At 36.6% G+C, this 13447-nt stretch overlaps 1 protein-coding gene and 1 long non-coding RNA gene across 2 annotated transcripts in view; both read left to right on the top strand.

Annotated features, from left to right (window-relative positions):
• The window catches only part of LOC134754489 (uncharacterized), a 156705-nt gene that overhangs the window by 121036 nt on the left and 22222 nt on the right, over nt 1-13447 (top strand). The window lies entirely within an intron of this gene.
• The window catches only part of LOC134754129 (uncharacterized), an 80801-nt gene that overhangs the window by 48977 nt on the left and 18377 nt on the right, over nt 1-13447 (top strand). The window contains exons 2-4 of the mRNA XM_063690211.1: nt 3510-3718; nt 4406-4541; nt 10131-10339. Coding sequence (XP_063546281.1) covers nt 3510-3718; nt 4406-4541; nt 10131-10339 — 554 coding nt within the window. The remainder of the gene's footprint in view (nt 1-3509; nt 3719-4405; nt 4542-10130; nt 10340-13447) is intronic.

Below are 13447 nucleotides of genomic sequence, written 5' to 3'. Positions count from 1 at the left end.
AATTAAATCAAACGGTCGGTCATCAAAATACATCAAATTGTGTAAAAATATTTTTAATAATGTTAATATCCAGAAAGGAAAATGGGGAATACGTTTGTATAGAAAACCTGTTTCGAGGCGGTCGTCCCTTTTCTCCTTAAGAAAAAAAAACGAGCCAATTGTTAAATATTAAATATTAGGTTAACATTTCAGAAAATTTGTCATTTATTACTTGAAATGCTTTAAATAACAAGTAAGCGTGTTTTGTTCGACCCACTAAGTCCGCTCCAGATAAAAAAGAAAACAAACTGGAGACAGCGAGAAATATTGCCATTCGGACGGCGGCAGGTGCGCGGCTATAACAAGCTACGAGTCTATATCGGAATAAACTTATGAGTATGGCTTTATTGATTTGGTGATTTAGAAACGTTTAGTAGATACTGGATTTGTTGGACGTATTTTGCGGGATTTAACAATATTTTGTTCTATTACTTTATAGCTATATTATAAACATTTCGAATTAAAAATACTTGTTTATGGAATGTCTGGTTATGATTTTAGTATTCGAATATGTCGTTCGAGTATTCGAAAATCGCCTGTCATTTGACAAAATAACTTAATTAATGTTGTTATTTTCGCCATGTCAAATTCACTCGTAGTTAAAAATACTTATTTGTATTAACTTTCAAATATTTGTTTTCACTATTTATATTTCAGTTAAATCAGACTTAGCGAAAATAATAAGTTGGGTGTCTAATGCTAGGTGATTAGCTAACTTATTAAAATACTAAAATTAGACCCATTGCCATAGTCAAGCATCTTTACAAATACTTTTATATCGTTTTATAAAAATAGAAAACTGTCTTGTTAATATTGTCTTCGGTTACCGCGATAGTTACTCATGAAATAAAACTATGAAAACGGATTTTATCGCGTATATTGAATTTATAATACATTCCGACGTTTCGAACTCTTTACAGCGTTCGTGGTCAACGGGTGTTTTCATAGTTTTATTTCAACTGTCTTGTTATTTAAATCCCGCAAAATAGTTAAACACAAATCCAGCATCTACTAAGTGTTTCTAAATCACCAAATCAACAAACCCAATAGTTATGTCCATTGGACTCGACTTTCAAGAAGGAAGAAATTATAAATAGGAACAGCAAAATTCGTAATCAGTTTAATGTATTTTAAACAATAACCTGGTTTAGTTGTTTAATGAAAAAACCGGACAAGTGAGAGTCGGACTCGTCCACCGAGGCGAGGGCTCCATACTTTTTGTTATTTGTTGTTACAGCGGCAACAGAAATATATCATCTGTGAAAATTTTAACTGTCTATGTAGCTATCACGGTTCATGAGGTAAAGCCTGGTGACAGACAGACGGACAGTGGAGACTTAGTAATAGGGTCCCGTTTTTACCCTTTGGGTACGGAACCCTAAAAACTAACACTAACAACGTACTCGATTTAGAAGAAAACCACTTTCAATAGTGGGTTTTTGTATGCATTGTTTTTTTCCAGTTTCAAGAACCCTGGGGAAAACAGCGGATTCTTTCTCATTGTAATGCATTACATGTATAAATAAAATAATAACAGAACAGAAGCCAAATTGTTATTTTACCTTTATTTGACTAGTAAGTACTTACTCGTAAATAATATGAAGCATTTTATTTATTTTTGTTTTGTGAAACCTCAAAGCAAGTACCTATACTATAGAGTTGCCACATGCGTGCACCCGTGAGGGACAGAACATACGCAACGCGACGAAATTGTAAACAATATGTACTCGTACGTAATTTAGTCGGGTTCATTGTTGGTGGGTAACAGTAATACGTCTACCGTTTTGACGTGGCACTTGGGGCTTTTTAAAAGAAGGCAGAAATGAAAAAAATAAGAATATGACAAGGACAAACAATAATAGCGCTTTCTGTGCTACTCGTACTGAAAGTTCCATAAGATCTTATCAACAATACTCTAGAAGCAACAAGGGGGAGGGGGGAGATGACCGAACTAGACGGTCGATGTTGCTGAGTGTGAGACAGTATAAATATAAAGAAAATATGAAAGAATTTCTATGGTTTATTTGGAAAATAATATTTATAAACTATCACAGTAACTAACTATGATCCCATTAAAACATACCCAAATAGAAAAACGGGAGCCAAGTCAAATATTAACAACACGCGTATTGTCGAATTTGCCGACAATTTTTTTAAATTTAAATGCATCATAATATTCATAATCAGACAAGCAGATAATTTTAGAAGTGCTAGTGGCCTAGCGGCGGTAAGAGCGTACTACTTGCAATCCGGAGGTCACTGGTTCAAACCCCGTCTGACGTCTCGTACCAATGAGTTTTTCGGAACTTATCATTTGATATTTATCAGTCGCTTTTCGGTGAAGGAAAACATCGTAAGGAAACCGGACTAATCCCAATAAGGCCTAGTTTTCCCTCTGGGTTGGAAGGTCAGATGGCAGTCGCTTTCGTAAATAACTAGTACCTACGCCAATTCTTGGAATTAGTTGCCAAGCGGACCCCAAGCTCCCAAGAGCCGTGGCAAAATGCCGGGACAACGCGAGGAAGAAGAGACAAGCAGATTATTTTGGGCCAAAATATAGTCGTACTCAAGACGGCAATTTCACATTGAATATTTTGCAGTGACATTTACGATATAAGTTATGTACCTACTTACATATTGTTTTAGATTTTTTCCGTATCTAAGCTATATTCATTGATATTTATTCTATTCTTTTTTCATTTTGTATGTATATGTACAGTCGCCAGGAATATTCCGATATATAAAAGCGGCCTAGGTGTTCACAAATATCTGAACAGTGCCTCTATTGTCAAAGACATTAAAGTGTGTGGAGTTATTTTTTAGCACCTTGGCCGCTCCGATATACCTATATCTGACGGCGACTGTAATTTGCCAAAACACATTTTTTAATCCATCCCCAAATTGGGTCAGTAATGTTGCCATTACTCTTCTTCTCGATTACGCCTGTCCATCCAATGCATTGCCATAAACCCAGCTAATGTGTTGGGAACAGCGGGATTTCGAGGGTTATACATAATGGCAAGGGGTGGCAATAACGCTAATGATGACTTCTAGACTAAGTGGTTTTGTTTGTCGAGTTACATATCTTAGGGTGGCTAACTGGTGTTTTGCTTTGGTACAGTAAAGTGTAAAAATATGGGTGCATATTATAACTAACCTAGGTACTCAAAAATATGTCCCATAGTTCTTAATTCGCTGACATAAGAGCTATGGGACCTATTTAGAGTATGATGAGTGCACCCATATTTTTACACTTGACTGTACATTAAACCGTCTACCACTATGTACAAGTACTACAAGTATATGTTTTTCCGTATTACGTTGACAGCAGTTTATCATTTTTAATGAACCCATTTCAGTAATACCTTTAAGCTTTTTCATTTTCAACATCTGTCTTTATAGCATTCACACCAACTTTTTCCCCCAAATTAATTTACCAAAAAACTAAACCAGTATCTCATTGTTCACAGGCGCGGGCGGCCTCCGTACCACGGAACTGCGAATCACGCCACGCGTCGTACAACGCGGTAGAAACGTGACGATGGCTTGTCTGTACCAGCTGCGAGAGTACGGAATATACTCCGTAAAGTGGTACAAGGGCACCCACGAGTTCTACAGATATTCGCCGTTCGAGTCGCCAACGACGAAAGTTCTGTCTGTCAACGGGATTAAAGTCGACGTGAGTGGATTTGTAACGTAAACTTTCCCGTTTTGACGATTTCATGAATTACGGTGTGACTGATATTGGTTTTGACGTCAAAAGCGCAATTAAAGATTAAAATGATTTTGACATAAATAGTGAAACGAAGCGACTTTTTAAAACGATTACTCGGTGACAACAAAAGCTTTATACATAACTAAACGGCATTCATACTATAAATATTTGATCTTGGTTTGATAACGATTTGACATACCTATTTATAAGTGCAGCTCGAACTCTCGAAGTGCACGCGAGATGCATAGCGACTATAGAGAGATTAGCGAGTATAGTCAAATCAACATCATGGTAATCAAGACGACTGCTTAATTTACTCGTGAAGTTCGATTAGCTCCAAACATTTAGCAAACAAACAAACATAAATACTTGCACATTTTAGATAGTTTTACTACTTTAATAAAACTACATCTTATACCTTTAAACGAGCAATTCTTGTATGTATATTATATATATATATATTTCTTGGATCTCGGAAACGGCTCTAACGATTTCGATGAAATTTTCTATATGCGGATTTTCGGGGGCGAAAAATACATCTACGTATTATCTCTGGGAAAACGCGCATTTTTGAGTTTTATATGTTTTCCGAGCAAAGCTCGGTCTCCCAAGTACTAACCGAAAACTGCGAAAAACACTCTATTGTTGCAGAGATTAAAATCTAACGAAACCCACGTAGTGCTTCTGCGGGTGGCTCCGAGCCTCACGGGCAACTACAGCTGCGAGGTGATACTGAACGCGCCGTCGTACCCGCACCACACCGCCGTGGCAAGGCTGGATGTCGTAGGTACGTAATTATGTTACCGCTTTTTCACTTTGTAACGCATGTTTATATCAGTTCTGAATTCAACAGGCTATCTTTTAGAAGAACTAGCGCCTGCTATCTGGCCTTTCAACACATAGGATTAGAAGATTTGTTAGTATACTTATTTATTCATAAAACAAAGATAAACAACTGGTTCGCTGGCTCAGCCTTGTCTGTTCATTATGTACTTAAATCTAATATTAATATTATAAGCCTAAGCATTAAGTATTGTAAACCTGACATGTAAAATTTTATTTTCTCAATAAAGTATTGAAATTCAAGTAAAATGTATTCGGTAAACAAAGCACAGATACAAAAGGTACAGCAATCATCAAAGCATCAATTTTTTTACATACATATTTCGTCGTCAAAGCGCGAAAAAAATGTAGGTATTGACACGGTCACACAACCACCGTTAAAATTATGTGAAAATCAAAACTCGGGTACTAATGGGGAAATTATATCTTCAATGTCGTTTTTTCATTTGAAACAAGTTATAATTATTAATAACATGCTAAAATTACATAAAAAAATCTATTGTACAAAACACTTTAATAATTTCTAAATGTCACACTCTTATTTCAAGACATTACAGTACAAAGAAGCATTTTCCTTTGTCAGTGTACGAAATAACTACTCTTTGTTTTGTACACGAGTTGCTCAAGACAGAAACAGGGTTGTCACGAAATTCATATGTTATTACATTTTGAACGCAAGTGAAACGTCTGGATTTTTTATTAATAAATAAATGATTAGAGTATACTAAACAATATTTATAAATATTTTACTGATACTTATTATAGTCACACCGAATAAACTAAGCTTTAATCATACAGCTTTTAAGAAATAGAAGGTTTGTACAGTCACGCTCCGAGATTGTTGAGCCATTTAGGATTCTAGCTAAATTGGACATTCCTTAGCGTAAGTATTGAACAACCAATCTAGCTAGGACCCTAAATCACGGAGCGTGACTGTACGTGCCTGTAGGGGTCCAGCCAGAAAATCAGGCTTGATATTTTTTTTATTTTAAAGATGATAGTTTACGACCGCTTCCCCATATAAACGTAGTTTCCATTTTCATAAAATATGTTTACAAAATTTAATGTATATTGACCATATATTTGATATATATTTTTCGATTTTATATTATTATAAGTTAAAATTTTGTAAAATTTGTAAGTATGGAATTTGTTTTACGCTCCTAACTTATAATAATCAAAAGACTTTGAACTACCCTTTGATATATATTTTTCGATTATATATTATTATAAGAGTTATAAAAGTTTGTAAAATTTGTAAGTATGGAATTTGTTTTTCGCTCATCAATCAAAAAACTCGAAAAAAAAATCGGACAAGTGCGAGTCGGACTCGCCCACCGAGGGTTCCGTACTTTTTAGTATTTGTTGTTATAGCGGCAACAGAAATACATTAGCTGTGAAAATTTCAACTGTCTAGCTATCACGGTTCATGAGATACACAGACAGACAGACACACAGACGTACAGACAGACAGACAGACAGCGAAGTCTTAGTAATAGGGTCCCGTTTTTACCCTTTGGGTACGGAACCCTAACAAAAGAAGGGGCTCTATGGTTAATTAACGTACAATCAACGCAGTCAGCTGCAGAGAAAATTTGTTTATTATTTGTTTATTATTATACATATCAGCACTTACAGATAAACCTTACGTGCTAATATAGGTAGTGTTGTTAGTAATAAAAAGGAACCCCCCCGCATAGAAGTTTCTATGTAAGCGAATAGTATTTCTGACTGTACACTATTAGGAAAATAGCAAATTCAGGTAAAAAAAAACGGCCTAGTGCGAGTCGGACTCGCGCACGAAGGGTTCCGTACCATTACGAAAAACAAACAGCAAAAAAGTCACGTTTGTTGTATGGGAGCCCCATTTAAATATTTATATTATTCTGTTTTTAGTATTTGTTGTTATAGCGGCAACAGAAATACATCATCTGTGAAAATTTCAACTGTCTAGCTATCACGGTTCATGAGATACAACCTGGTGACAGACAGACAGACGGACAGACGGACGGACAGCGGAGTCTTAGTAATAGGGTCCCGGATTTACCCTTTGGGTACGGAACCCTAAAAATGAATGTAAAAGCAATCCGTCTATTGATTACTGAACTCAAAGATTTCGATTTTCGGTACAAAATGACAGAAGCCTGCTAGTCTCTACGAAAGCCGCTGAGATAAGTTTGTTTGTTATACAAGGGTGCAAAGATGTATTTTACCCGCGAGTGTAGAAATGAAACACGAGCAAGCGAAAGGATTCTGATTCTAGTTCTAAAATAGAATCCTGAGCGTAGCGAGTCTTTCAACACACGAGAAGTAAAATACATTTGCACCCGTGTGTAATACAAAACTTTTCACCTCACTATAGAGAGGAAAGTGAAACATGCAAAAAAACAGCTCATAAAAAATAAGTCTTTATTAGTACACATTATACTCATCATCAGGTTAATGAGAATTATCAATATCATCATCAATATAGTATACCATTATGTAAACAAATTAAAAAAATGTTTCTCAAGGAGAAGGTAATGTAGGAAAGTTACCAGCCCTGCTACCAACTTAAAAAAAGAAGAATTTCAAACAAAGCCACCCTGCCCTGAATAACTCTTTTCTCAAAACTTTCCTACCATGTTACCTTTATACCAGTGGTCATAATAGTTTTAGTCTTATATTATTAGAAGAAAGATATACATAGGTATGTACAAACTTGGAGCTGATAAATATAATTTATCAGTTTTATTACTCTGTACAGTAATAAAACTGAAACTTTAGTTTTAAAAGTAGTTTTTTGATTCAAGTATGTCGATAAAATATCTGCAAGTAAAAACTCACTCACAAAATACATGGGAAATACTGAAAGTTGGTTAATGGTTCGATTTTAACATATCAGTCCAATTATGAAAATCGTGTAAAATTATTCTATGACCTCTGGAAATGTTTTAAAACGTTTTAAATATACATTAGAAAGATGATAATAAAGACTACTGGTGAATGAAAAAAAAATGTGTAGTATGACAACTTTGTAAGCTCTGTAAGTCAAATATAGTTAGTCATAATCTTCCTCGCGTTGTCCCGGCATTTTGCCACGGCTCCAAGGGAGCCTGGGGTCCGCTTGGCAACTAATCCCAAACTAGTCAAATATAGTTAGTATTATGACAAAAATGTAGGTATACATAAGTATAACCTTTTTGTAAGAAATTTTGTCCACTTGTTTGTACATACAACACTTTTAATTTTAATGACAGATTCTTAGAAATATGAAAAAGTTGCCTTTTACCCCCCTCCGACCGAAATTCGAACGTTTATTATCAACGTTTAAGTACGATAATTAACTCAAATAAAAAAAAACCGGCCAAGTGCGTGCGAGTCGGACTCGCACACCGAGGGTTCCGTACTTTTTAGTATTTGTTGTTATAGCGGCAACAGAAATACATCATCTGTGAAAATTTCAACTGTCTAGCTATCACGGTTCATGAGATACAGCCTGGTGAGCTTGGCCAAACACAAGGCGTGACGCAGCGCCGCGGTCGCGCGGCGCGACCGCCGCCCATGCTAACAGGTTAGCGACGTTAAACAGACTGCCGTCCCGCCGGCCCCTTGCGTCCACGCGGCGCGGACGCAGCGCGGACGCGGCGCTGCGTCATGCCGTGTGTTTGGCCAAGCCTTAACACAAATTAATAATAATATGTGCAACAACAAATGAATCTACCAGTCTATTTAAAAAAAAATATTAATTCCACTTACGCATGTCTCTCCTGAATGCTTTATTTTGATTGTATTTTTTTTTGTTTGTATATATTTTCCTGCATGCAATTTTTTGTAGTTCAATTAATTTATATTTTATATTTGATATCTCTCGTTCAAACAACGGCCATCATATTCAGTATTGTTAAAATTTCTCAGTAAATTGTATTTACCCGGTTCCCGAGATACAGGCTGCGCCTAGTTTGGGGCCGATGGATATTAGCTTAATTGTAAAATCAAATTTTTTATGTTAAGTTTAACCTGTGATGTCAATTTGTTAAGTTCAACCTGTGATATTTGCGTGGATACGAGTAAATACCGGGTAGATGGGTATTTACCTGGGTGGGCAAATACCCGCGAACACCCGACAACATTAAGTATACGACTTTTAATGTGCCATCACTCGACAACAAAGTTATACCAGCCTTCGAGTATTATCTTATAATTAAACCCATTTCTCGTGAGACTATTTGTAGTACTGTGGGTACGTTTTAATATTTTAGAGGATAATCGAGAGGGACATCTTTCAATAGCGATTCTCTGAAAACTAAAATCGCAATTGTGTGCTCATATACTGTATATTTACTTCGCTCCTCTGGCAACCTTTCTTTGTCCATATCATCTCACCTACATATCCAATTCTTTCTCGATTCAGGTAGCTCGCCTTTGGAATAGTCTCCCTGTTAAAATTAGACAGTATCCGAATAGATTTGCATTTGAAAAATCCTTATTATGTAAGTACTTTGTTGGGAGAATGATAAATGCTTAGTGTTTCTGTTTTGTAAGTTTCATCTGATATCTTATATTTTGGTTTGTATGCATATTGTATGTATTCATATGAACATTATATACCGATATATGTATTTATATCTATGCCTATGCATTATTTAAGTAAATTACTTGTATATATGTAATCATAATATTGCACCGCCTACAAATTCTCTGCTTTGCCCGAAGGTTGACTGGCAGAGAATGCCTCATAGCATTAAGTCCGCTTTCTGTACCATTGTATTTTATTTTGTGCAAGAAAGATTAAATAAATAAAAAAACGTCAGTTACATGAGTCTAAATAGATACCCCACAACCGCCATACAAAACCACTGACGACCCAGATTTTCATATAAAAAGTGCCTTCTTAGGAAAAATGGGCCGTGTACTTTTGGGTTGATCCCATCGTAAAAAAAATTGTTAAGTGAGTGTAGAGTTAAGGAAAGCATCATCTTCAACATCATCTTCCTCGCGTTGTCCCGGCATTTTGCCACGGCTCATGGGAGCCTGGGGTCCGCTTGGCAACTAATCCCAGGAATTGGCGTGGGCACTAGTTTTTATGAAAGCGACTGCCATCTTTGCCGCTCTTACTATCTAAATCTTACGAGCCAATTCGTGTTTTAGTTATGCGATCTAATTCCAATACGATACTGATCTGTCAGTGTCAAAACGTGTGTCGTTTTTGGTTGAAGAAATGTCACTTTTAGAAAGAAAACAATGTCCAAATTATTTATTCATAGCGCTAAATTCATGATACGACGCGCGTACCGGTCCAATTGCACAACGCAGCGAATTTATTTAACCATGAAAAATTTCGCGTAAATTTTTCAAGTACCTAACGTTTTTGCTCATTCTGACATGCATGCTTTCACTGAACATTTTTAATTTAGTTAAAATGTAGTAAAATAGTGCTTATTATATTGAAAAATAATGTAATTTAAGACTTAAGAAACTGTGGATTCTTTCCTTTAAAAATCGATCGTTTTTGCAAACTACTCTTACGACACCGTATTTTTTTTACTCGCAGGAGCAGGCGGGCTTCGCGCTACTGAGCTTCGGATATCTCCTCCAGTGGTCCAGCGAGGAGCAGACGCTACTTTTGCCTGCCTGTACGAGCTAACTGATGCCCCCCTTTATTCTGTAAAGTGGTACAGGGGGCGCCAAGAGTTCTACTGCTACTCCCCTACTGAAACACCTTCGACGAAGATATTTCCATTTGCTGGTATTAATGTCGATGTAGGTATTAATTTTCACTACCCAAGCTAACATTAGGCCCCACTTGAGTTTGTTTCATTTACCTTAAATCTGATGAAAGATGCCAAAGTTCGTTGGATTATGGTAATAAGTGAGGGATACCCTATGTTCTGTATGTTCATCAATCGACGTTATATTGCCTGATATAATGACGATGATGCATATGTTAGCATTTTTATACTAAAAAGATTATGTAAAGCTTGTGTTGTATTTCTGTCATACAATAACCGTAAATCCTCAACTTTGTTGCACCTCTGTGTTGCACCTAATGGTGATAATATTTTTATGATAGTACTTACTCACGCGACGCTGGAAGGCTATACAATTACGTACGTACGTACGTATTACGTAGAGGTGCAAAAGTGCCTAAGAGATTTTTTTATTAAGTACCCTGTTCCTGGTCATCATAGAATTATCATTATCGTCGGGTGTATGATATAGATGTCTTCAACTTCTGGACTTTGATGGATAACGTCAAGTACAACATCAATGTTCGTTTTGCCGACGATATCGAAGGTCCAGATCCCGAAGTCCTAGGCAAAATGCTGAACAACCTTAGTGGAATCTCGCAACGAGATCAAACTTCTGTTGACCTCCCTTGTTGCACATACATATTCCCCTGAAACTTGGATTGTGGATAACTATGTACGAGTATATACCTGGATGCTCCGAGAATCTGCGTAACGCATCTTCTCGCACAGTTGCGCAGTTGCCGGACACAATCCTTGTAGAAGGAGCAGAAAGGTTCCTGAGACGACCGCGAAAAAAAGGTCGCAGCAGAAGAAAGCCCAAGAGGATATAACCGATCCTTACTTAATCGAACCCAACAAGATAGACCGATGATTTGTTTAAGATCACAGAGAAGCATTGGATGATAGCAGCGTTGGATAGGGCGGTAATGACATGTAATGAGATCCTTGGGGGAGGCCTGTTCAGCAGCGAACTTCTTTCGGCTGATAATGGTGATGAAATGCTATGAGATATCAGAAAATCGGTCTCATGGCATATTATGACGATAATCCTTTTGAACATAATTATTTATGACGATGGTGATGAAGATAATGATGATGATAAAACATGAGAACTTTTACTTTGATATCAAACAAAAGAAAATTGCCGACAGCATTACGTATCTAGTCTGCAGGTGCAATAAAGTAGAATTCAGATGTGTATAAAAAACTAATCCCAGAAGATAGTTACCTACTCAAATTCGGTATAATACTCGACTTCAGGAACTCAACATTACAGGTGAAATATTCGAGATCGTAAAGAAGCAATTTTTAAAGGATGAAATACACTGTTTGATGTCGGGGTATTTTTCTGTTCCTTTTAGTTCTTATACATTTATTTATTATAAATTGCACGAAACCTTGAATGTTATAAATTGTAAGATTCGCGTAAAAGCACTTTACTCATAAGCGTCTGTTTAAGTAGGACCTTGAAAAAAGGTGTTCTGGTTTTGTTAATATTCCGTATGACAAGTTAATTTATTTAGCCAAGTAGATTGCCTATGTAACTATCTTTTTTGGCAACATATGGGGAAAGCCCGGTGAAAGCTAACTGTCGATAGCGCTTTTCTATATGTCTTCCGTTCAACTGAGGAGGTAAGTTATTATGGTCAGCTACGGTTTGGTTGAAAGTTTGGCTGCATGGAGCTGATTTGTATTATGTAAGTAAGTAAAATATAATGTATATTTAAAATTGTTTCAGTCCCAAACTCAGTTACCTTCTACTAGAAATTGGGATAAGTAGTTAGCCTATAGATTCCATACGATAAGACAGAGAAAGGGAGAGAGCAGATGGATGATTTTTATTTATTTAGGCAGTCAGGAGAACCTGGATTATACTGCATATTACGCGGTGCCTTCCCCGTGGCTTTAACCTACAATCTTTTCATATTTTTTTCGGAAAACCGTGGATTCCCATTTTGGTGCAATTCGGGGCGAATAATTCGCAAAACAACAAAAATACAACTTCTTGCCATAAAAAATAAGACTTCTTTTACGTTGACAGCGTCATTTGGACAACATAAAACAGAGCCTACAGGTAAAACGGGTTACTTTTAATTCTTGTGTTAAACGGGCCTTATTACAAAATTTGGTCAATTTCGTTATCGAATCATCTGATACCTTTCCATGAATTACATACATGTATAACATTATTATGTATTTTAAAAAGCTGTAAAATATAACCGGAGCATTTTAAAGTTATTTTTTCCGTATTATGTTATGTCGTATTAAAACATGATGTTTCAAATGTTCAATAATATATATCGTATAACTATATTAATTACTCCAATGTTTTCAACCTTTCCCCATTTCAATTCAACAGGCTTTATCTTGCATCCCTCAAACCGGGATCCGTTATCCATTTGACATTTGGATTATTATAAACAGTATTTAGTAACGTTTTCCATTTTGAATTAATTGCATTCCTAGTTGAAATCCTCAGCTCTATGGAACGTGGAACAAACGTTAAGCGGGAGCAAAAGGAGAGAGAGGAATAAACACTACGAGGAGCAGGGTAGACCGAGGTGAATCGGATTTCAGGACGGATCGGATCAGCCAAAAAAATTTGTTGATATATAAAATATTTCTTATGACTGGCGACGCAGGCTACGGGGAGAGAGGTAGGGCTAATTAGGCACCATTCTTATACGGGGTAGAGAACAGCGTATTTATTACAGCTTTGCGTGTATAAGTGCCATTGACGAGAGTCAGATGTCCACGAAGTTAGCCGCCAACACAGCCGTCACAAGCGACATAAGAGGAAGTGATGCGTTTTTTAACTCTCAAAGTAAATATTTGGACCATATTCTCAGATGTTTCGTGCTGAAGTAGAGTGTTAATTTCTATGGAACTGCTCAACGGTAAGTAACTATGGTCACGAGGATAGTTAATGTATATATGAATCTACTACAGTCTTGTCCAATGCGCGTAGCGACATAGACGCATTGATATGTAATTAATTTATTAATTGCGAAATTAGCGCGGCTCGGCCGCCGCTCGGAAATTGACGCGATGAGTGACTCCGAACAGACTCAACCCATCGTGAATGAGTTCCTCGCCTTCCTGCAACTAAAAAACAAGC

This window comes from Cydia strobilella, chromosome 2 (assembly GCF_947568885.1).
Source record: "Cydia strobilella chromosome 2, ilCydStro3.1, whole genome shotgun sequence".
Classification (NCBI taxonomy): Eukaryota; Metazoa; Arthropoda; class Insecta; order Lepidoptera; family Tortricidae; genus Cydia; species Cydia strobilella.
Note: the sequence above shows the minus strand (reverse complement) of the source record. Positions and strands in the feature narration are given on the sequence as shown.